The 12,146-nt window shown below is 43.5% G+C and overlaps 1 protein-coding gene across 7 annotated transcripts in view; it reads left to right on the top strand.

The window, feature by feature from the left end:
* The first annotated feature begins 5,406 nt into the window (after window positions 1-5,406).
* Window positions 5,407-12,146, top strand: part of stxbp5a (syntaxin binding protein 5a (tomosyn)) — a 104,145-nt gene continuing 97,405 nt past the window's right edge. For 5 of the 7 annotated variants that reach the window (XM_026143421.1, XM_026143420.1, XM_026143419.1 and 2 more), the window contains exons 1-2: window positions 10,261-10,580; window positions 10,702-10,846. In XM_026143421.1, the coding sequence (XP_025999206.1) occupies window positions 10,709-10,846 (138 nt within the window). In that variant the 5' untranslated portion in view covers window positions 10,261-10,580; window positions 10,702-10,708. Of the gene's footprint in view, window positions 5,475-8,415; window positions 8,558-10,260; window positions 10,581-10,701; window positions 10,847-12,146 lie in introns of those variants that run through there. The other 2 variants (XM_026143417.1, XM_026143416.1) reach the window with 2 other exon arrangements.

Below are 12,146 nucleotides of genomic sequence, written 5' to 3'. Positions count from 1 at the left end.
TACAGACTACAAATCTATCTAATATTCCACAAATATGCCTTGAGCACAGTGTTATTGCCATGCTATTTTATGTGTACAACTCATGCCGTGTTTTGTGTGTCTGTTCACTCTGTCAGGGTTCATTTAACCAATGACTGTTTCTACTCTCGCAACAGCATGACAAAGCTAATCCTGAAAGCCTCAATACTGGAACAGAACATTCCCTCTTGCACTGTTGCACCATTCTCACTTGCCCGATTCATTTTTTCCCTTCTAAAGCATTAGCTGTTATTTGACAGTTTCCATACATCTAAAGCAGACCTCGCTCTCCCTGCAGGGTGCTTGTGATACAGTGGTTGTCTGTCAGTGTATGTGTGTTGTATTATTCTGTTGTTAGAGAGATCAGCCATGACTCTAATTGACAGTGACGTGTGTGTATTAACAGAGAGGTGGTTTGTTAATTGGCAGCTGGTGGTTTGATGCAAATGTGTTGTGAGCAACAGGGGAACTCTAAAGTAACCTTGAAACCAAGGGGACAGACAGCCACTGTATATGAGTCTGTGTGTGTGTGTGTGTGTGTGTGTGTGTGTGTGTGTGTGTGTGAGAGAGAGAGAGAGAGAGAGGGAGAGAGAGAATGGGTGTGTGACTTCCACAGGTAATAAGAAAATATTTGATTCTTAAATGGACCCATATTGAGCGGTGTTGAAATGAACTAAATACACATTCCCGAGTGATGTGGAGGTGATGGTATTTTAATTCACTTTACATTTCAGAGGTAATAATTCAAGAATACCTTAATCAATTTCTTTGCTGTTGTTTTATGAATGACAAAAAGGGCATTTTGCACTTGCAGGATATCCTGTCTTTACTTGGTTGCCCTCTCGCTCTCTCTTTTTTTTCCTTTAGAAAAAAATCTTTACCAAACTTATTATTTCTAGTGACCATAGCCCACAATGGAAAAACTACTAATCTGTTTTTATCAACATCTTGTAGAGCAGTAAATCCAATTCACAGTCTTCAAATGACAAAATATGGCCTACCTAAAGTTAATGTAGACTCATCATGGGCATGAATGTCATAATAATAAGTGGTACTGAAGGTTCTACATGGTCTATTGCTTTGTTTTGTTTTTTTTGTTTGTTTGTTTTTTGCCTGTCCCATTTGGTTCTTCAGCAATCAGAATTTTTGTCTGAAGGCCAAGTAAGATACCCAACAGATTTACTTTACCGTGGTTCATCACGGCTTTGCCGTATTGGTCCATTTTATTGACCTTTGTTATTTTATTTTATTTTATTTATTACTGACAGGACAGACATAACTGGGGGATAGGAAAGGGAGGAAAAGAAAAACAGAGGGGAAGAGGGACAGTGAGAGAAGACATAGCCCCGCCCCCAGGGCATGAAGCATGCATGGAGGAGATCCAGGCCCCAGACATCCAGAGGCCCCCAGATCACAAGAGCCCAAGGAGAACCATTGGAGGGGCAACCGTGCCACCCTCCTGGAACGAGCTGAAGAGAGCCCCAGATGTGGGATCACCCAGGAGCCACAGTGCAGAAGCCAGAGGGGGCTGCAGTGACGAGCCTGCAGGCTCCGCTGGCAGCCACCCGCGCCAGAGTGGTCCAAGCCCTGGGCCCAGAGGCCCGAGGGCCCCCAACACCCGGAAGGGGCCCGACTGAGCCACGGGCGCCTGGATCTGCCAAGCAGCCACTGAGAATGAGCCGGTGCATACCTGAGCGTCCAGCCCAGAACACCAATGCACTGGCAGCTGAGGGCATCAACCACCAGCAGGGAGTGTGGTGGGGGGAGATAGGTGATTTACTATGACTGGTAGTTTCTCTTTGCCAGAATAAAAAGGATTTGTTTGAGAGGAGAAGTTATAGGGGAGAATTAAAGATTTACACAAGTTGGGAAGGTCTTATGAAGGCATTTCTACGAGCATCACTGTCCACAGTGTAGAGACTTTTAGATCACCATTGACCAGAGGCTGCAGAACAATAAAGAAGACCCTGCTCCAAAATCAGCACCTTCAAGCTCAACTGAAAGCTAGAGCTACCCACATGGACAAGCCAAGTGCCTTCTGGGGAAAAGCTTTATGGCGATACAAGACAAAGATTGAGCTTTTTGTTCACAACGAGAAAATGTGTTGGGAGGAGTAAAGGTACCCAGACACAAATATACACTTCCAGCTTACACAGGGGTGCACACAGGGTCCTTTTAGCTTATTGACCCAACTTGCTGGAGCATTGTTTAGTTGTTGTTGCCCTCCTCCTGTGGGATTGAACATCTCTAGAGTTTCACACTCAGAGCCTGCCTTGCTGATAAAAGTCAGAGGAGCAAGGCTTCACAAGGAGAAGCTTGTGCTGTTATGGCTAAGCCACATTTCAGATGACAAAGAGCATCGGGCCAAGCCTTATGTTGACAGAAAGATATCACTGAAGGGCAAAAGGTTAGGGCTCACAGATTAGTGCCAATGTATTACTGCAGTAGCCTCACTCCCCCCTTGTAATTCTCGCTAATGCACACACAAGGGTAGCTCTGAATCCTTGACATTAGATCATTACAGTCATTTACTTTTCACTTACTCCAAGATCATCAATAACGTCCACCTTTTTAAACCTTAAATAACATAAAAATTTGACAATTTATATTAACAGAATTTGCTGTTTTGGACTCCATTGGGGATATACATCTATAATGTGAGTGTGTAAACAGATTTAGGTCCCCACAGCAGGAATACAACCTGCACTCCACACACACACTGTTCACAATCTATAGCCAGTGCTGGAGGCTGGATGGAACCACAGACTGCTGACCTGTTTGCAGCCTCATTCTTCTCACCTTGCTTTGGCTTCACTCTCTTTTCACTCTTCTGTGGCCAACTCGCCAACAATGATGTCTTTCTTTTCTGCCAAGGGAGAATGTGAAAATCAAATAACTGGTTGCTAGAATTTCTTAGAAAAAAAAAAGAAACTGCAACACTTCACTTCAATATTCTTTTTTAGGTGTAGGGGACACAAGGTCATCATCACTGGAGAAAAACAGTAGCCGTCATCAGATTTAGGTGACAAGAGACCTGTGGAGGGAAATCCTAGGTAATAATGTGTTCTATTGTAAATGACACAGATTAGCTTTCTAATTGTATCCTCGTTATTTCCCTGTGGTCCTCACTTATCAATGTCTGGAAGGTCCTCCCTGCACTCCCAGTTAATACTTTGTAAAGATTAGTCTATTGTTTTTTGGAGGTCACACCAAGTCAATATTTAATCAAGGCTGTGGAACTGCAGGTTGAGGCAGATTGGATAAACTGTCCGTGGTCCATCTGTGTATACTTGAAGATTTGACAGTGACAGCAGAGATAGACTAGTCACCATTCAAAGCAATGGCTTGTGTTGACAGGTTACAGTAGAGCGAATGAAAGGATTAGGTGTGTAGGTGTACATGCGAATGTCCACACCTACTTTTCGTCAAGGTTTGCTTTGGTATCTTAGCTGCCCTCTGCGATTTAGGTCCCAACTATATTTCCTGACAGTTATACTAACTACTGCTGATATGTGGGAACTCCTTTGGGCACTGTTGTGTTTCAAAGTTGTACATGTCTATAGTTATTATAGAGAGGTCGGTGTGATTGTGAGAGTGCAGCTGATCTGTTTACCTAGCGTTTATTTCAAACATTCGGCCAAGATGCGGTTCTTTGTTTGCGTGCCACATACACGCATGGTCTGGAGCTACACGTCTGCGTAGCGCAGCACTGATCATGTTCGACATTTCAAAGCGCTGCCTTAGTTAAAGTGTTGATGAGACATAATCTATAGACAGTGTGATGAAAGGATACACACAATTTCCTTAAATAGCATAGCAGTGACTGCTTGAATCGCCACCTAATTGCCTCGTGTCTGAGAAGTTTTCATTAATTCAGCAAGGCGCACGCAGTTTACACAGTAAAGCCGAGAGGTGTCAGGTTGCCAATAAAACAGGAGTCTGAGTTTCATCCCACTTTATTGGATTGTGCAATACCCTTTGCCAATCACGGTGGATAATTGCGCAGCTTAATTTACCATCGGAGGCTACAAGATGAGAGGACTCCCCCCGTTAAGACGGCTCACCGCCACACAACTGTACTCCTCAAGGAAAGGAAATGTAACTTTCTTCAGAATCCGCTTTTGGCACTTATTAGCTCTTCTGAGCGTTGGATTTTTTTAATTTATTTGAACACATCAAGTTATAATTCCCTCCTGACATACACTCTCTTTATTAATGTGTGGATAAAGAGGACACAGCACCTCAGCGACACAGCCACGGTCATGATAAAGTGTAAATGATAAAGTGTGAATTGATTAGAGCTGGACCAATTGGGGCCAGCTGTGCAAGGGAGTCATCGATAACCTGCCTGTGCTTCACATTGATTATTGCTATCTCAGATAACAGGACAGAAGACCTCTGTCTCTCTCCCTCTCAAACAGAGAGACACACAAACTCTTGGCGCCTCTTCCCCCCCCCTTATATTTATCTCTACATAGGGTATATGTAAGGGAAGATGGTAGCAATGGCTACATTCAAGTCCTTGTCTGATGTAATAGCTGTAAAGTCATGTTTGCCTTCTGTTGACTGACTTCACTGGACTGTGACCAGCATTAGTAGTTGGTCACACACACCGACTCAGTGAGTCAGGGACATGGATGTGAGGATAAAGAGCTGTTCACCTCTCGTGTCTCTTCAACCTCCAGACGACTGGCTCGAGTAAACTCAATTTTGGCCGAATTGGGCCAACTGCGGTTACTCAAAAATCTATTCTCTCAGATATTCTGTGTCACTGCACTGGTAACACTGGCAACACCCAGTGTATGCCATACCCTGTGCGTGTGTGCGTGTGTGTGTGTTAACGGTCAACCTATCACTTTGCCTGATTATCGGAGTTGATACCAGCTGTGCTGCCCCGAGTGGAGACAGGCTAATGTGTTACGTCTATCCTCTGAGCTGTTAGCACAAACATGACTGTGCGCGCACACGTACAATCACGCAAACCACAATCAGCAGTATGAGACATGTCTGACTCATTGAAGACACATAATCTCATGACCTTGAAGAGAAAACTGTAAAACACGTCTTGTTGTGTTCGCCTGCAGGAGACTTCTCTTCTCTTGCTTTTGATCACAAGAACTATGAACATGATGGAGGCTTTATAGTGTTTTCAATCTCTCCACCTCCCATCTCCCGTCTTTTATCCTCTCATCCCTATTTATAAGTGTTATTGGTTGGAATGAAGTGTGTACATTTTGTTACCTTCCTCATGTAATGCGCCAACACGTGCGTTTGTGCGCTGAACATTTGTCGCTGAAACATCCTCCCATTTAGCCAGGCAGAAACAATCAAATGTTTTCTCAAGGGCATTTGCTCATTAAAGTCAATCCTTCTGGGACTGCTCTAGTGTATGTGTGTATCACGCGTGGCTTTGTTAGCTAGATAGCTTCCCTCTTAGCTTTCCTGACTACTGAGCGGTGAGTTTGGCATTCTCATTGCCAAAAACTGTTGTGAGCTTTGTCTGCTGGTTCCTTTCAGTCACAAGCTCCCAGCGTTATGTGTGTGTGAGTTACGTAAAGGCTTTGTGTAATGATGTTGTACGTCTTGTCATTTGTCAGAGTGCTTGTATAAGGAAACAGTGGTTGAATGCTGCAGGGAGGGTTTGGGTCATAAGCATTAAACTCAGGTGTGCTATGATTCGCTTGATTAACTACAGCTGTCAGTGAGGGCAGAGGGTGCTGTCCCTCCAGTCCTTCTGCATGACAGGCAGACGCCTCAACTCTCTGCAACCTGACATTGTCCCCTGCCTCCCTCTGGGTTTTTCACTTTTGCCAGACAGCACAGGGACTTTGTTGGTATAAGGGTCATATAGGGCTTACTGTGATGCTGAGCTCTGAAACGGCATATTGTGGTGCTAGGGAAGGCTCATCCTTGCTCATGTGACAAGGTGCATCCCTGTTAGGTCAGTACAATTATAAGGGGCTGAAATCCACTTGAGGTATTCTATGTGTAAAGAGACTTACTTTTAGGGCATATGTGTATTATTTGAGGATAAAGTACACATATTGATACATAATCAGAATGGTTAAGCCTTTTTTTACAGGATCGCAGCAGCATTATGCAGATAGATGTATGTATGTAGGATAAAAATGCGTATTTATCATCTTTATCCAAACATCTGTGTAATATATGCAAATTTGCATGCTGAGGTGGATTTTTTTCCAATTTTCTTTGTAATCTGCTGTCCAGCAACATGTTTTACAACTGGGTATGTGTAAATTAGAGGCATAAAATATGTATTTTGAGTCTAAGATTTGTTTCTTCAGAACTGCTGAAAATAGATATCAGTGCTGATCATCTCTGATCTGGAATGAGCAGCGAATAGGCGTGTGTGTATAACAGCTCAGTTTGCATATATATAGCTGGGTCAGCAGCATTAGATGGTTTTTTGCAGATAATGGAGGGACCACTGAAGCAAGAAGCTGTGCTCTGCTGTAATTGGCCCACGTGCAGTTCTCTTCCTGGGTATCGTTCATGAAGAGCGCATAGATACAAATTTAGGCTTAATCAGTGTACGTGCAGCCAAATACATGAAACGGCCATAAAAAGTATGCCCGTTGTATGGATGTCATCACGTTCCCCACTAATGCATGTTTGTCCAGAAACTGGGGTGAGTTTCTTGACTTAAGCTGACAGATCCAGTGCCTCCTTCCCTCTTTTTCTTCTGGTCCGCTCTTCTTTTCTTTTTTACCTTAGCTGCAGTCTTGTCTCAAGGGACACAACATTCACAACTTGGGTTATTGCAGTCCAAGCTTTGCAGTTTTTTTGTTTGGTTTTTTGCATACTGTCATTACTCCCAGGGAAACACTTTCTTGGCATTACTTTTTTTCACTTTTTTTTTTTTTACTACGCCTCTATGTTTCTTCATGATACAGTTCTAGGAGAAAATATTTCAAATATGGGGACATTTCAATACATTGATAACAAGTAGTGGCAAGTGCCTAGTAGAGAACCATGATTGGCTGGTACATGCATGTCTAAAACAAAAATGTGACATGTACACTTATTTTTTAATTCTTTTTAATTTACATTAACCTCCTAAGACCCGAACTCTTCCACGGCATGCATTTTTTATTTCTCTTTGATATTTGGGCATATTGGGGCCTGATGAATGTAAAAACAAAGAATTACCAGATTTTTATTTTTTTTTTTACCTTATTTTGGTTTTTAAAAAAAAATAAGAGCCACATATGAGGATATTTGTTTAAAATTTTGATAGAACAGTAGCAGTACAACGTCCTCGTAAGTGGATGTCAGGTCCTAGGAGAGCAAAATTGAGTATTTTGGTCTAAATAACCCAAAATGTGATGTCCACATATGTGGACGCCAGATCCTAGGAGGTTAAATAAACTTTGAAACATTCTTTTCCTGCAAATTAATGACTGTGTACCCTATTCACCTCCGGTCTTACAGGAAGTTCTTAAGGTAAGAAGTCCTTAATGGCCCAAAAGAATGGACATAGTAGGAAAACCTGTTTCAGACTTTGCAGAAATCAAAAGAAATCATCAAGAAAAACCATATTAGCAACTATTACTGTATATCTTAAATGTTACATGGGATTATAAATCCCGTGAATCCTGCTTTATTTACATTTTGACTCCTAAAAAGTCCTCGCACACTGCGCTGCCTCGGTAGCCTTAACAAAGAGCACAAAGCACTTTAAATACAACACGCACACAAACACACATGGCGTAGCCAGATGAATGGCCAGGCTACAACACAATGGTGCCAAATTAAATCACTGATGTCAGTGTCACCATGTGAGCCCAACAACACACACTCACACGCATGCAAGCATCACCTAATAAGGACCTCTTTGTTTGGCGGCATAATGTATTCTGGATCAGGGGATATCGGTTGGGGTTGGAAGGTCTGCACGGTCAATTTCAGTTCATTATGCAAATCAGCGTGGCAACAATTGTTCTCGAGCCAACTTGATATGATTGCTGATTTCATAATTTGCTCCCTCTCCCTTTGGTCCTCTTCAGATGTTTTTGATTCGTTTTGTTCAGCAGCGCCTTCATTTCCTCGATGCATCCTTTACATCAAACCAAGCTCACTCAAAGGACTGCTTACGTAAAAGCACATATAGACCAGCTCATTATATCAGCTTTGATTACAATGTGCTGTTGCAGGAGTCGCAGAAATGCATCCCCCCCTCACTTTCTCCACTTTAGGACAGAAATGGCATCAGGTGCTAGCGAGCGCAGACACACAGCTATTACTTCCACTGCTGCACACATGCTGCTCGAGGGCACCTGTCTAAGATGAGAGTGTTAGCAAACAACCTAAACAGGTGGCAACATTTGTGTCACTCAAGCATGAGCTTGTCAAGGCTCGTGCTTCATCTGTGACCTTACATACACAGCTGTACCAGGGTGCTGCACTCAACTCACTTCAGTGCTCAGGAGAATCGTACCTGGTGCTAAAGTTGTGTGAGCGTTAGATCTCGATAGCAGCTGCTCCTGGTAGACTACAGACTGCGCAAGGTACCGAATAGGTATGATCACGGGACTCTGTGAAGTGACTGTGTTTATGTGGAGACATATTTTATATATTATTACTCTTTAAGGGCAACTGTGAGCTCATGAATCAAGCCTTGGCTAATCTAGGTGTGAGGTGAAAAAGGTTTACAGAAGTGTATAAAAACAGTATTTTTTTATCCTGTCTTCCTCCCTTCACCCCCAACTGGTCACAACAGATAGCTGCCCTTCCCTTTGCTTTGTTCTGCTAGAAGTTTCTTCCTGTTAAAAGGGAGTTTTCCCTTCCCACCGTCACCAACTGCTTGCTCAAAGGGGGGGGGCACTTGATTGTTGCTGTTTTCTCTGTATTACTGTAGGGTCTTTATCTTACAACATAAAGCACTTTGAGGTGACTTATGTTTTGATTTGGTGCTATTGGAATAAAACTGAATTGGATTGACTATCTAAATACTGTTTGCACACATCTCAAATCTTTGGTGCCCTTGTACTGGTAGATTTGAAGGGTCAGAGTCCAGCTCTTCAATACTCACCAGTCTATTCTAAGTCTGATACACACAAGGTATTAACAATCATATGTCATGGACTCTGCATATCTTAAATCTTTGGAGGATCTCCATGCTTTGGTGGTGGGACATACACCCTCCATAGTTCAAAGCTTTCAACCGTCTGGCATGCTATCCCTCAATATATCCACTAGATGGCAAATATGAAAGTTCTTTCAGAAAAAGTATGTGAAACAGCTAAAGTCAGAGCCCCTCTTTTGTTGCTGACTCATGTGAATGTTAGTCTCAAATCTATAAAGACAGCAAACACACATTAGAGTGTTAATTCCTTTAAAATAAGTAGGATTAAACATTTGTATGTGTTCAACATCTAATCTTAAACAGAATGATAAAGATTAGATCTATTGTGTTGAGAGACATACATGCCATACGGTTCCAGACATTTCCAAACTCCTTCCTTTTCATCAGCTTTGGACTATGAAGTCTTGCTCTTGCGTTGTAGCCGTGGAGCTCGGTTGAGCGCGTAAACTTCCACTAGGATGGACACAATCATTGCTATGGATACTGATAGACGCATTTGCTTGCTCAGCTGTTGGGCTACTTAACGTGGCTCCCTCTCTGCAAACGCTCCTTGCAGCATTCGCCAAAAAATAAATAAATAATGAAATCAAACAGCACAGGGAGCGCAATAACGTCTTTAAAAAGCAGGAAAAAGAAATCCTAAAAAATTAAATATAGATTGAAAGTGGATGATTTTGTCCTTCATGTTATCATTTTTCTCCAAGCCCCCCAAAAACTGTTCAAAATGCAGCTCTAATATTGTTGTGACTGTCTTTTATTGCTGAGCCTGGCACAACCATTTCTTTCGCTTAAAAAAAACAACTGATTTCCACATCCATCATCTGTTGTGCGTGACCCTTAATATGGCGAATCTTCCACGCAAGCACATAAAAAGAGGCGGAGAGGTTAAGGCAAGGGTGTATTGGAAATAATGGCACTGAGCCCCGGTTTGTTTGCTCGTCTGTCTCCACACAGACTCTCTCAACGCTGCTGCATCCCAGGCTCACCAGCATCACCAGGTGCAGTGGAGCAAAACCTACTATACGTGCGTGACAGGGAGGGGAGGGAGGGGGCGTTGTCGCTGGGGCCGATGAAACAAGAGGGAGAGAGCGAGAGAGAGAGAGAGAGAGAGAGAGGGGGGGTTGGCAAGGTGGCGGGATTTGTGTTGAAGCCTGTTCTGTCAGACATGCGCAAGAGCGTCAGCAGCAGCAGCAGCATCACCACCACCGCCGCCGCTGCGCTGCGTTTCCGCCTTGGCTGAGCGGCGCACACAGTCGAGAGGGGAGGGGAGGGACGCCGAGAGGAAGAACGGAGACGCAGTGGGGCACAGCACGGACTCCAAGGAGCAAATTACACCGACGCACCAGCACCCCCACCGCCCCCTCTCCAGAAACACCTCAAGCGGCGACCTGACCTGTGCGGTGCGCGCGTTGAGCTTTCCAGCATGGAGACTGCGATAAATAATAAGCACTAAAATGTAAGAGCCACAGGGGGGAACAGAGCGCACGCGTGTGTGTGAGAGAAATAAAGTGGCCATTCCCTTTATCTTTTTTAAAAATCATTATTATTGCGGGTGATTTCAATTCTGTGTTCTGCAGTCTGAAAATGAAGAAGTTCAACATCAGGAAGGTGCTGGACGGTTTAAAAGAGGTGTCCTCCTCCACGCCGTCTGTCCAAGTGGGGCCACAAGAGAACCATCTCATCCAGGAGACCCTCCAGTCCGAGCATTTCCAGCTCTGCAAGGTGGGCGAGACTGGAGATTTTTCTTCTTTTTTTTTCCAATCATACAGCTGTTTGCGTATTGGCTTTTAGCGCTAATGATATTTATTGCAGGCAATGTTTTGCACTTATCCCATCTCAGAACACGGATGGTGCAAGTGGAGCTCCACGGAATTATTTATTAGCCGCAAAGCGTTTTACACTGCAGTCTTCTTCTAAACTACAACAAGCACGTGCTCATTAAAGATTTAATGAACATTTGGCGAGCAGCCTGTCCATTTCAGAAAGATCACATCCTATGCGCATAAACAGTGCAACATAGGCAGCTACGATGCGCATGCTGTTTGGCGAGTGCGCTGCACCGACCAGCTGCAAGTTTCTATTCGATTGTTTATGTTTTTGTTAAGTAATGTACTTCGAGCTTTTTTAAAATCATCGAGCAACACGGGGTATGGTAGGGTTAGGGTTGCGCCAGTGTACTCTGTGAAAATCCCGGACTTTTCTGCATGTGCGCATGGCATGAACTGTCATATCGAGGGGTTGGGCTGAACTGATCCCCTCTTGCATAATCTGTTGGTTTGGATTAGTAAAACATTGGTTTGTGATTGATGTGCGTGTGTAAGCGAACGTGTGGCACTGTGCGTGTTGTCTTTTCCACGCAGTGTCTCTCCATTCCCTTCTTCTCCCTCGTCTTTTCTCTTTCACACATCCCTGCACCCCCCCTCCGTTCGGTCTCCCTCATCCACACCTAAACACAGACCACTTTATCCCCAGATCATTGGGGACTGATGGCGCCTGAAGTGAGTACAGGCCTGCTTGGGAGATTAAAAAAGGCTCTCCCTCCTCTGTCTGTATTGACCACAGTAGTAGATGGGATAATTGGGATAATACCCGTCCAGTTTACATGACGTGCATGCTACTGTTAAGTCAATTCAGAGTTTCCTCAGCAGCTTTTCTAATTGCCCTTTTAATAGACCCCACTGTGTGCTTCTCATTGATTTCCCAACATATTTAAATTGTGTGCTTGTGAAGCTTTTTTGCTTATTCCACCTAATGTTTTTGATATATTTGAAATCATCTATGTGTGATATCCTTCGTTATGTCTGGTTGCTGGAAAAACATGACACTGCCATTGATTTGCTTTAGCATATTTGCACGATGAAGTCTTTTCTTGTGTGTTAAAAGACTTTTTGTCCTCGTGTATTTTAGTAGTCACATAACAGAGGTGCAAATCCAGGGAGATTAACATCAGTAAGAAGTGTTACGTTGAGAGCGCGTGAAGTAAACATGGGAAAATAATCTAGAATCATGTCAACATACCCGA

The sequence above is a fragment of the Astatotilapia calliptera genome, chromosome 15 (assembly GCF_900246225.1).
Source record: "Astatotilapia calliptera chromosome 15, fAstCal1.2, whole genome shotgun sequence".
NCBI lineage: Eukaryota > Metazoa > Chordata > Actinopteri > Cichliformes > Cichlidae > Astatotilapia > Astatotilapia calliptera.
The sequence above is the reverse complement of the archived record's forward strand: the minus strand, read 5'-3'. Positions and strand labels throughout refer to the sequence as shown.